The 12,786-nt window shown below is 51.2% G+C and overlaps 1 protein-coding gene across 1 annotated transcript in view; it reads left to right on the top strand.

The window, feature by feature from the left end:
- Nucleotides 1-12,786, top strand: part of Myo18b (myosin XVIIIB) — a 216,633-nt gene that overhangs the window by 70,818 nt on the left and 133,029 nt on the right. Inside the window, 3 exon segments of the mRNA XM_037198646.1 lie at nt 6,143-6,208; nt 11,773-11,901; nt 12,189-12,332. Coding sequence (XP_037054541.1) covers nt 6,143-6,208; nt 11,773-11,901; nt 12,189-12,332 — 339 coding nt within the window.

The raw sequence follows: 12,786 nt of genomic DNA, 5'->3' as shown, positions 1-12,786 counted from the left end.
GATCCATCAATTATTAAGAGGCAGGTGTTAATGCCCCTGGCCACTAATGTTGCGCTGTCTTGCTTTTCTTTAATTCTATCCATTTTCTGTTTCTCATGTCTTGGGGCTTTCTGGCTAGGTGCTGCGATAATTTGCCTGCCTGGCTGGAGGGTTAACCCTTCCATCACTGGACATGTCTCTAGCTGTCTGTAGCGATGGCTTTGGTTTAAGTCCAGTTTTGTTTGCGTCCATGCTGACGTCATCTCTCTTACGTTCATCATTTGAAATGCCGTCGTCTCTCTCTCTGTTCGCCATTTGAAGGGTGTTGCTTGCCTCATTTTTGCCCTTTCAGCTGGGCTCTGGACTGAATCCCTTGCAAGCAGCTGTCTGCTTCACTTTGTGTTGGTTTGGCTGCTTTTCTCGTGGACTGTCTGAGGAACCTGTCCATGTTCCAGAGATGATAGAGTGTATCTTCATTCATCAGGCTTCCTTCAGATTGATATTAACTTGGTTCTGGTGGGAGGAAGAGCCTTTGTCCCACAGATCCACCTCCCCCTGATGCCTCTGTGCCATGTACACATTATAAATCCATTAATACAACTTTATATTTTTTCTTTTATGTAATCTTATATCTTTTAAGTTCATTAAAATATTTTTGTGATATTTTCTCTGTTTGAGATAGGGTCTCACTATGTAGCCCTGACTGTCCCGGAACTCACGATGTAGATCAGGCTGGCAGTTTCTGCCTCCCGAGTGCTGGGATTAGAGGCGTGCGCCACCACCCAGGGCTTTATACTATTTTCTCATTCAAATAGGTTTATGTTTTCTGCTGATCTTGAGCCTTTAAAGGTTTGAGTCGCTATTTCTTCCTGCCTTTAATACATGGCTTCCTACCCTGTGGGTGCCTGGATGGGGCTTTGAGTCCTTTGGTTTGGGAGCTCAGCTCTGCAGGGCGTGGAGGCCTTGATTGACAGGGCCTTCCCCTCCCTCCCGGCAGGTTCACTGTGTCATCCCATGGCCCTCTGGACTTCGGTGTTCTAGTTTGCTTTCCATGGCTGTGACAGACACCACGAACAAAAGCAACTTAGGGGAATGGAGGGTTTATTTCAGCTTACAGGTCATCGTCCATCACACCGTGAATGAGGGCGAGAACTCAAGTAAGAGCTTAAAGCAGAAGTCATGGAGGAACGCTGCTTGCTAGTGCTCATGTTCTCTGTCTCTGTCTCTGTCTCTCTGTCTTTGTCTCTCTGTCTCTGTCTCTCTCTGTTTCTGTCTCTTGTCTCTGTGTATCTGTCTCTTTGTCTCTGTCTCTCTATCTCTTTCTCTGTTTCTGTCTCTTGTCTCTGTGTATCTGTCTCTGTCTCTGTCTCTTTGTCTCTCTGTCTCCCTGTCTCTGTCTCTTTGTCTTTCTCTCTCTCTCTTTCTCTCTTGTGCCTGCACACACACACACACACACACTTTCTTACACAGGCCAAGACCACCCCCCCTCCTAGGGAATGGTGTCGCCCAGAGTGGGCTGAGCCCTCTAACATCAATGAACAACCAAGGAAATGTCCCACAGACAGGGCCACAGGCCCGTGTGACCTCGGGGATCCCCCCACTGAGGCTCCTTCTTCCCAAGTGACTCTGGTTGTGTCAAACCAGCCGGTCACTGGTCCCTCCCCTCCTGTGTTCTCAGGACTCCCGGATCCGGGTGGCTTGTTTTCCACGCTGCCCCATGCTCTGACCGCCTTCACTCGTATTCTTATTTGTAACTCACTGACCTTCCATGGCCTCTAGGTGGCTTTTATTTGGGGAAGGAGTAAGATTTGGGGGAAATTTGAAGCCGTGACCTTTTGTCTCATTTTCTCCCTTTTTTTCTCCGCTCCTTCCGAGGCTCCGCCATGCAGATCCTGGACTTGGTTCTGTTGCCTGGAGGGACTCACTTTTCTTTATTCCCACACCTCTCTGTTCTTCAGATCCAGCAATTCCCTTTGATGTTGCTCCCAACCCATCAGCTCATCCGCTGGCCCTGGTCTGCTGTTGAGCCCCACGGTGAAGTCGCCGTTTCAGATATTTGATTTTTTCAAAATGAAGAATGTCTATGCGTACTTTTTAGTCATTTATATCTGTACATCTTGTCACTGGTACTTTACATCCAATGCTCATTATGAAATTCTTTTCCTTTTTGGTGTTGGGGAAGAAACCCAAGACCCTGCACGTGCTCAGCGGGGTGTCTGCCACACAGGCACCTACAGCCTGTTCTGTCTTTTAACTCATTAAGTGGCAAGTTCTTCAGGTCTTTGAACAAATCTACAGTGAATACTTGAAAATCTGTGCACTCAGTCCACATTCTGAGCCCAGGAGGTTTATCCTGTTGGCCACACCCTCCTTCCATGAGTAGGAGTCATAATATCTGGCAGTGTGTGTGTATGTGTGTGTGTGTGTGTGTGTGTGTGTGTTTTCATTTCTATTGGAAACTGGGTGTCTTAGCTAATGACTTCAGGCACAGGTCTTTTGTGACTTGTTCTGACTAGTGTGAACCGTTAGTGTCTCTGTCTGTTTTGAAAGCCCATGGTTTTATTTCGAGGCCTGGTTCCTCCCCAGCAAGGGCCACATCTGCATCATCTTTGGGGGTCTGCAGAGGCTGTTCTGTGCATGTTTCTATTTTGCTGATGAGTCTGGGTACAACAGGGAGCGTTGTCTGCATCTGGGGTGTCCGCACTCTGCTCTGGCATCTGCAGCTCTGTCTGCCCCTGGTCTTCCAATGCCCATGCCCATGCCCATGGCTCTTTTCTTTTGTCTTTAGTGTGGAGTCAGAAATATAAAGGCACTTCTTAAGCCCACTGGCTGATTCATTTTCTACAACTTGTGAGGTTCCTGGTTGTAGGGTCCCCTGCTTGCTTGTGTCAGAGCGGCCATCTTAGAGTGACTGACCCTACCTGCTGCTGCTGCTGTTGCCCCCAAGCTCCCAGCTGCTTCTGACCCCGGCCTGGGCTAGCCTTGCCTTGCACTGTATATGCAAACCCTTTCTGGTTGAGAATCTGCTGCCTTCTTGGTGTGACTCACCTGGTGGCCCCACTGCACAGTCAGAGCTGGGTGGGGTGCAGGGAGCAGGCATGAAAGAGCCCCAATCAGGACGGCTGCCAGCACCCACGGCCCCGACCTCGCCTTCAGCGGGCGTCCTGGAGCCACGGATTCTCATTTTGTTGGATCTTTTTGTTCAATTTGGTGAGTGCTAAATTTGTTCCTTTGTGCAACTGTAGCTGTTGTCGTGATGGCTGTGCAGAGCGGAGAGGGGTGAGGGAGCTCCTTGCTCCACCATTTCGGGAACCTCTCTCTTGCCTGCCACTCCTATGACCTCTGCACGTCCCCTCCCTTAAGCCAGGTGCATGACCCCATGTACTGAGGATCAGAGCAGAAGCAGCTTACCCAGGGTCACACAGCCAGTGAGTGGAGGATCTGGGCTGGGTGCCAGCGTCAGAGGGAGGAGAGCATGTGCGTCAGTTCCTGGATCCTACAGCATCCCTTCCTGGACCATGACCCTCCCCATCACACTGGGCCTCAGTTGCCTCCCTGGTAAAGGAGAAAAACTTATTATTTATTGCAAAGGCTTGGATACAAATTATGCACAGGCCGTTGGAATAGCACTTGGGGTCAAAAGGCAGGCTGAAAACTGTTTCTCTTTTGAGACAGGGTCTCTCTATGTAGTCCTGGCTGCTTAGAACTCACTGTGTAGATCAGGATGCCTGGAACTCTCTGTGCTGATGAAGCTTGCCTGGAACTCACCTTCCTCTGCCTCCTGAGTGCTGGGATTAAAGTCGTGTGCTTCTGTGCTTGATAAAATTGTGTTTCTTTGGAGTAAAATGGCCAATATTTTACTCACAGACCAGCATTCCATGCTAAGGTGTGAGTCTCGGGTGTCTGTGGGAGAGCTGGTGTGACAAGGAGGCCATTACACTCAGCAACCTGGATCCCTACCACATCTTTTTTTTTTTCATTTTTTTTTTTAGAACAGGCTGTTGAACAATGATTGCATTGTGTTGAACTAAATTAAATAATTGATATCTGGCCTAAACAAAGAGCATTTCCATATGGCTCAATCACATATTAATATTAATGAAGACAGCACAAACAGCAATTAAATAATTAAATGCAAAGTCATTTACAAATTCCTTTTCCTATTTGCTCAATGAAGCCTCTCTGGGGGCTTTAAGGTCTAGACGGGGTTATTACCATCATTTCGCAGTCCAGGAAGGGGATCAGAGATGCATCACTCACTTGCTCTCCATCAGCTCGACCAGAGCTCTCTCACAGGTCTCTCTCCGAAGTCAACAAAGCAGAAGGGGTTTTTCTAGGGCTGGCATTCTTGTCCACGCCTGAAGGATCCCAAGAAAACCAAGAACTAGAGAAGAGCCCTGCGTTCCTACGGTGTCTGAGCACGCTGTTAAGGGGTGTCTACACTGCAGCTGAGAACATGGTGTTTCTTGTTTGTTAGAGCCTCTCCCAGGGTTGTGCGCAAATGTGAAGCGGCAGGCGTGGTTTGGGACCCAGCTTCCCTGGTGTGATATCTGTAGATCACATGGTATGTGAGGTCCCACATACAGCTGATATTCATCCCTCCATCTTTTCAAAGGGAGCCCGAGGCTGGCTTTACGCCCTGGCCTGGGATCTTTTTATGGACGATCCAAGTAAGACCTGGTCCCAGGGGAATGCAGCTCCAGGTCTTGTCGTTTGAATCAGGGTGTTTTAGGTATCCTAGACCGGTCTTAAGCTCACAATCCTCCTGCCTCAGCCTCCCAAAGTGCTGGGGTTAACCCCAGATCCACACACCTTTCCTCTAAGCACACACTCTAGCCTTTGCCTCTAAAAGAGACAGAGAAAAATGTTTCTGGCTGGAATTCCGCCTTCCCTATCCGTCTTACTTCCAGCCAATTTTTATCATGCTTTTCTTCTTGTGCAGAGAGAAGAGATGTTATATTTGGGTATATTGGCTTTATGTGTCTTGTCTGCCTACAATTCCCTTGGAGCATTTTTTTTGGGGGGAGGGCTAAAATGCAATAAATGAAACCATTCAGACTGGCGGGAGTTTGATAAGGAGGCTCTTCCAGGGTGTCAGGAGAGGAGGCCGATTGTGGTCTGGGACTAGGTTTTCCAACGAGCAGTTTTTTTGGGAGGGTGTCTCAGGAAGTACCCTGGGGGGTGTCTCAGGAAGTACCCCGGGGGGGTGTCTCAGGAAGTACCCGGGGGGGGGGTGTCTCAGGAAGTACGGGGGGGGGGTGTCTCAGGAAGTACCCCGGGGGGTGTCTCAGGAAGTACCCATGATGCCCCTGGCCTGGAGCCTGCAGCTCTTCCACTCAGTTGCTGCGCCCTCATTTCTTCCCAAGTGTTGCAGTTATTCAGGGTGGTTTATCCTGATCATAGCTGTTCAGACCGTCTGTGGGGGGAGCCGCACATGGGGGGGTGGAGTGGGAGGGCGATGGTGGTCGTATGGGACGGGAGGGGGGCAAGCTGAGGGGCCAGGCTCTAGCAGGTGGTTCTACAGTTTCTGTGACTTTTTGACAAAAGGAAGATTCCACGGGAATCTGTCTTCACCTCCTCCAAAATCTCCGAGGAAATTAACTTCTCCCGCAGGGAACTGCCTCCTTTGGCCTCTGGATCTCTCTGACTTGGGTCCCCATCCCTCTCCCCCCTCCTTCTGCCATCCCTTCTTCCCATTCACTGAGCCCTCACGGTCTGGTCTGCACGGAGAAGTGCCTTAGTGCCGTGGAGGAAAGAGTTGATGCTCAACGCAGGGTCCCCCTATGTGACTGAGGTCAGGCCGGATGGGCACAGTGAATGACCTTGTCACAGACACAGATTTTCTCTTCTGGCCAGCAGCTGCCCACATCACTTCACCTTGGGTCTCAGGTGTCTTCCGTGGAATGGGTGTGGGGTAGGGATGGGACACGTGGGCCTCCCGGAAGTTCCAATGGAGTGTGCAGTGTGTGGCGGGGGTGGCGCCCCCCCCGGGGGGGCGTGCTTCTTTCCTGCACTTGCCCCTCTGAGTTGGGGCTCCAATTGCTCCTCCCTCCTGCATCCCACCATGCGGTGAGCCTGACCCTCAGCTGAGATCTCTTTACTCCATGCTCTCTTTGAATGTCTCTCTTCTCCCCCTCCCCCTCCCCCCCCCGCACCCCCCCAGGCCGTGGAGGAACTCTTGCAGACCCTGGATCTGGAGAAGAAAGCGGTGGCCGTGGGGCACAGCCAAGTGAGTACACATCTTGCTGAGGACACCCATCCTCCTTGTAGGAGCCCAGCACCCCGTTCTTGTCTCACCTGACGCCCTATTATCACCCTGGGCCTCTCTTTTCTAGGCTACAGGGGACAAATGAATTCTGTCTCTGTCCCTCTTGCTGTCACATGGGTGGAAGTGACATTAGAAATGTCATTTCTAGAGTCCCCTGGTCCGGGAGCCTCAAGAGTCTGGAGGAGTTGATGTTTGGGTCTCAAAATGACATTCTGAGCTCCAGAAGGAGCTGCTTACAGCCCAAAAGTGTTCTTAAAGGGAAGAGCTCAGGCAGGAGACTACCCATTTGTGCAGAAGTTTATTTAGCAGAACGAAGGAATGAGAGATTAGAGATTAGAATGGACTGCCCCATGGCAGGGAACACCCCAGTGGGTTTTAGATTTTTTTTAAAGTGGCATATTCATGGAGGAGGACCCTTTCTTTACCAAATCGTCCTTTATGGGTATTTCTTTTTGCCATCCCTACAAAACTGCTGTGCAAGCCATGTTCCAATGATGTCAGGCCTCCACATAATACCTGACCAAAGCAATTTAATGCGAAAACAGTTTGTTTTGACTTGGAGTTCCAAGTGGTATAGTCCACCATGACAGGGGAGGGGGTGGTAGCAGGAACAGGTGGCTGGATGGTCACATTGCATGGGCAGTCAGGAAGCTGTGAGAGAGCAGGAAGTACAGCCTGCCTCTGAAACCTAAGGCCCGCCCCCAGGGATACATTTCCTTCAGCAAGGCTCCACCCCCTAAAGGGTCTATAACTTTCCCAAACAGTCCCCCAGCTGGAGGGGACCAGATGCTGGAACACACGAGCCTATAAGGGGTGTTTCACACTCAAACCACAGCACAGACCCTTGATAGCCTCTGTGTTGGATGACTCCTGACAGTTAAATGCCAGTGACCATCAGGAAACGGCTGCCAAGACACATCTGGTTTTCCTCAGTTACATTGTGTCGAACTGCCTGTCTACCTTGTGTCAGAAGGAAGCCTGCGTCTGCAGATATGGCCTCCTACGGTCTCTTTGCAAGTGGCTGTCTGTCACACAGCCCTAGTCCTGGGCAGTCCATTGCAGTCAGGGGATGGAGGAAATGGCCTGCGGAGGGAACGGGGTGACCTGAGGGGAGACAGCAGAGGGGTTGAAGGTCAGCACTCTCCCCCATCTGCTGAGATGTTTGTAGAGGATCCTGTGTTTCCCCAGCATGCCTGTGTGCTGTTGATTTTCAAGGAAGGAAGCATGGTTTATTTTAGGGTTCCCAAATTCTTTGACCTCAGAAACTTTTGTTTTTGTGACATCCTCACTACCAGCTCTGGAAGCTGCCTGGGAAGCAAGGAACAGGTTTTCAAACTCAAGAACCGTATGAGTGTGGGGCAGGACACCAGAGACAAACCCAGAAGCCAGACTGGAAAGGGGTGGTGCCTCACCACCCCATGATTCACAGATTGGTTAGCGTAGCCAGTTAACCTGAGTGGCCAGACCACCAGCCGCAGGTGCATATGAAGCTCTGAGAAGGACTCTGCTCTCCCTGTAGACACCGTGGTCATGGAACCTTCCAGACAGGTGTCTTCTCAGTGAGCTCTCAGCCAGCCCACTGCCCACGGCTCACTAACCTGTTCTAAACACACTAGCAGCTCACTCTGGCCTCTGGTCCAAGCTGCAGGTTCACTGTGGGCTCAACTAGATTGTTCCCATGGTCCTTTGCAGATGTTTCTGACAGATAGAATACACCAGCCTGTCCTGGGCTCTCCGCACAAGCCACAGACTTCCAGATAGCTTCATGGTTTTTTTGCCTTTTCCTCCCAGGTGAGGAGGCTGCGCTCTGGGTAACTGACGCGTTTTGAGAGACCCACAGGGAGTGACGGCTGTAGAACCCCAAGGTTCTCCCCACAGCGGTGCCGAGGTCCTGCTGCTCATTGGTGGAAGTGGAGAGTGTGTTCACACACAGGCCCCATAGTCTGGACTCAGGGTGGGGGCAGGGATCGTCCCTGAGTTCCACCCACTCTCACCCATCCACAGAAATATCATGCAAGAGCTCGCACAAACCCGCGAATCCTCAGACTCTGCCAGGACCCACTGGAGCAGAAACTGCAGGGCGGAGCCCGGTGGCTGTTGTCACGAGCTCTCCAGGCGACTTTGATGCGTGCTGGAGTCTGGGAACCACTGGGCTAGATAATTACCCCGTTATTTCATGAATACAGAAATTGGTCCCCGCAGTCCCCTGCAGCCACGGCGGAGTAAGGGAGAGAATAGGAGCTACTGTGTGGCTTTACCGCGGCAGGGGCTGGCAGTCTGGAAGCCTGAACCTCCGATAACAATACATAATTGTCGCTGCACAATGCTCCGTTTTCACCGGCAGTGGTGGAGGTCAAGGTGACCTCTGAGAAGCCAAGCTCAATACGGGTCTGGGTGCCCTGGGACAGGCACAGAAATTTTGCCGTTGTGGAATCTGACAGGTGGGAAGCCACAGAAAAAGCCCAGTTGGAGAAAGAGAAGCAGCTGCCCCATTCCCTGCCCAGGCTCGAGACCTCCTCACTGGTTCTTGTCTCAGTCACATCTGTAGCATGGAGCCTGCTCTCTGCCTCTGTCCGGGGTCCTTTAGCAGAGTCACGTGACTGCTCCTTACAGAATGCATCTATCTGTGGGTGGTAAAGCTACTTATCAGATAAAGGCACATTCTAATGCTTAAAGAACTAAACCCCTCAGAGCTGGAGTATTAGCTTGCTGGTGAAGAGCACCAGCTGCTCTTGCAGAGGACCTGAGTTTTGTTCCCAGCACCCACGTGGTGGCCTGCCTGTGACTCAGTTCCAAGGGATCCAATGCCCTGTTCTGGCCTCCACTTGGCACCTGCATGTACAGTGTGGTGTACATACATGCATGCAGATGAACACACGTACATACTAAAGGTAACGAGTCTTTAGGGCACTGAAATCTGTTTTTGTTGTTGTTGTTATTTGTAAAAGAACTAAAACTCCTCTCATCTGTGAAATGACTCCAAGAAGAGGAACTCATTCTTAGCACGTACACAGGAACTGTGCCCAACAAGACCTTTTGGAAAGCGTGGCTTTTGCGGTTTTTAGATCAAGAATAGCAGTGAGCCCCGGTGTGTTCCTTAGAGGTGGGGTACAGGATGTCCTCTCTGCTCAGGTCCGACAGCAGCTGAATCCATGAGAAAGGAATCTTTTAGATTTTTTTCCCCTGTGATTGTTCTAGGCCCTGGCACCTTATCAAGGTTTGTGCTGTGGGCCCTGACATGACCAAGTGTGACTCCACATGTCGTTGGACTGCTCGGTTACGTGTTCTCAAAAGGAGAAGGGGAAAAAGACACACAGATCAAGACCCGCTTCCGCAGGGCCGAGGTCTTGTGGACTTGCTCCCACCCTCGGCACAGTCCTTTCCAATTATCTTTTAAATGAAAGCCTCACACTTAATCAATATTGGATTGGGCAGCGCCCGCCACCTACTGTAATATATGAAGAATGCTGTCATCGTTTTTGATCATTGATTTTTTTTTTTTAATGGCAGCTTTTGGGACTCACCAGTTTGTGAAATTAATACAGTCATGATTGAGCAATCGGAGGGGCAGGAATGGCTCTGTCTCTGTTTCAGTGAGGCTGATTCTCTTGGTGGTCCCGGGTCACAGCAAGCACTCTCTTTGATCTATGAAACAGTTGGCTCCTCAGTGGAGCTCATTCTCACCTTCCCAGGGGCTCCTTAATGAGAATGGATGGAGAACTTTGTCCCAGTTAGATTCAACTTCCCTTTGGGATCCAAACTTCTGCTGTGTGAGCCCAGGTCCTGGGTTCAAGTCTCGCTTTCTGAGTCATCAGCTATTGAATTAATTGGGCGACTGATTCCCACAGTGGGACAATTTGGAGCTTAAACTTGGGACACAGAGCAAAGGGCTTTTGGAAACTGTAGATGCCTGGGCCTGGGGAGACAGCTCAGCCATTAGAGTGTTTATCGCAGAACCCATGTAAAAAACTGGGCGTGGTGGTGCACACTGGTAACCGAGCATGGAGGAGGCCTTTGTCTCTCCTCCAATAAAATGGGCAAAATCACCATGCAGTGGTGGCACACACCTTTAATGCGAGCACTTGGGAGGCAGAGGTAAGCAGATCTCTCTGAGTTTGAGGTCAACCTGGTCTACAAATTGAGTTCCAGGACAGCCAGGGCTACACAGAAAAGTCCTGTCAGGGAAAATAAAATCAAAAACACAAAACAAAAATGAAAGTCAAAATAGCAACCATCTGCAATCCTGCCTGCCAAGTTCTAGTCGTTCTAAGCACATTATCCATTAGTTGACAATGTCACCAACTCAGGGCCATGCAGTGACGTAAGAGAAGATGACACCCTTGGGTCCTTCTGACAAAGTCCGCCACTAAGACACCGTTCCTTGGTGTGCAGGGAGGTGGACCAAGGGTATACTGAGGGCGTAACTGAACTGTAGGGCGTGCAGTCAAGGACACACCCTGCCTCCAGAGCCTCGGGTCTCTAAAATCCCTTTAATCCAAACCCAGAACCTGCTGCCTTTTGACTTCTATCGATGGGCATCCCTGGGCTTCTGAGTCATTGCACCCTGTTCCCTGCAGCCTGTTCATGGACCGCCCCATGGGGTGCTACAGTATTGACCTCAGCACCACCAACATCTTCATCCATTATTGATGTTCTGCAGCCTGGCAGGTGTGGACTCCGGCAGGAGCCTAGCAGCTCAGGGGAGGGATGCAGGAGCCAGGAGGACAATACCTCCCCCCCACCCTGCCTCTGCCCCTGCTTCCACGCCAAATCTGAGTGTTTTTAGTGAACATCTGTCAGGTAGCTTTGTCAATGATCAAGAAGGGAACGTAACATGGACAAGCATGGCTGGATTCTGTGACGGCCAGCCCAAGTGCATGGGCTCAAGAGAGCCTGGGACGAGACCTCAGAACCTGCATTGACTACCATCTAGGGGGAATTTGTCCCAGAGGACTGTAGGCACTCTACGCTGCTGGTGACAGTCAAACTTTGCACCCGAATCGGGGGGGGGGGGATTCAGGCAGTGGTTCAACGAGGCCTTTCCTTTCTTTTTTCTTTTCCTTTGTGTTCTTGCCATGCTTTGCTTTTGTTTCGAGACAGTGTCTCATGTAGCCCAGGCTGGCTTTGAACTCACCACTAGCCAAAGGTGACTTAGAACTTCTTAACTTCCCTCTTCCACTGCCCGAGTGCTGGGGTCCCCACATGCAGTACCATGTTGTATGGATCGATTCCAGGACTTCCTGCTTGCTAGGCAAGCACTCTGCCAACTGAGCCACATCTCCAGCCCCAGATTCTGCCTTTGTAAGGCCCTAGGGTGGCATCTATCCTGCTACAGATGCCTGGAGCACACTGGGGTAGCCAGGGACCGGAGGCAGGAGGAGCCGTGGAAGACAGACCACTTCCAGCCCTGAGATTCCTGTTAAGCCGCGTCTGCATCATGAGAAGAGAGATGGGTTCTGAGTGGCACCCCCAGACATCCCGGCTAGGCAAAGGCCTCACCTGTGTCTTCCTCTCCTGGCCCCCAGGTTTTCCTCAAGGCAGGTGTGGTTTCCAGGCTAGAGAGGCAACGAGAGAAGCTGGTGTCCCGGAACATCGTTCTCTTCCAAGCAGCTTGCAGGGGCTTTCTGTCTCGCCAGGAATGTAAGAAGCTGAAGGTACTGTGTTGTGTCGATCAGCAGACTCTGATCATGTGGATCTGGAGTGAACGTGCATGACTGTGCATCCCCCATGAGACCCCATCGCGGGGATGCCCAGAGCAAGTGCTAATGCAAGAGCTCACTGTGGCGTGGACCACCCCCTGCTGGCCGGTGCTGTGGATGACCTGCAATAGACAGAGGCTGTGCCTCAGTTTCCTCCATTGCTCTGTCCTCCCATCCTCCCGTCCTCCCGTCCTCTTTCCCAGGTGGGGAGACCCCCATACACCCACATTTTCCTTCTGCAGATCCGGAAGCTGGCCACACAGTGCATCCAGAAGAACCTGGCTGTGTTCCTGGAGGTCAAGAACTGGCCATGGTGGGGGCTTCTGGCGTCTCTCCGGCCCCTGCTGAGCCCCACCCTTAGCATGGAGCAGCTTCGAGCCAAGGAGGTGGGTCTGTGCTTCTGGGTGGTGGCACTCGCCCACCTTCATGCTTGAACCCAGCACCCAGGGCCATGGTGGGCAGCGACCAGCTGCTCAGCAGTCCTCCATGCCTTTGGTTAAAGGCTTCCATCAACAGAGAATGTGTTCCCAAATGCGGATGTTCTCTGGGATGCTGGTCAAATGCACCAGTTTCCCTTGGCCCACATGTTCCGACCTCAGTCATGGGGCTTTTGCATCTCTCAGAGAAACCCTTGTCATCCCTCCATCCCCAACACACACACACACACACACACACACACACACACACACACACACACACGTCTCATGTGGGCAGTTGTTTTGGACAGCTCCTGATATGTGCTTTCTGATGTTTATTTTTTGCAAAAATGACCAAGTTACGCACAAGTCTCTTTTATTTCTCAAACAAACAGTAAACAGGAGGTAGGCCATGCATGCTTCA

This window comes from Peromyscus leucopus, chromosome 23 (genome assembly GCF_004664715.2).
Source record: "Peromyscus leucopus breed LL Stock chromosome 23, UCI_PerLeu_2.1, whole genome shotgun sequence".
NCBI classification, from domain to species: Eukaryota; Metazoa; Chordata; class Mammalia; order Rodentia; family Cricetidae; genus Peromyscus; species Peromyscus leucopus.
This window is presented reverse-complemented; position numbering and strand designations above follow the sequence as displayed.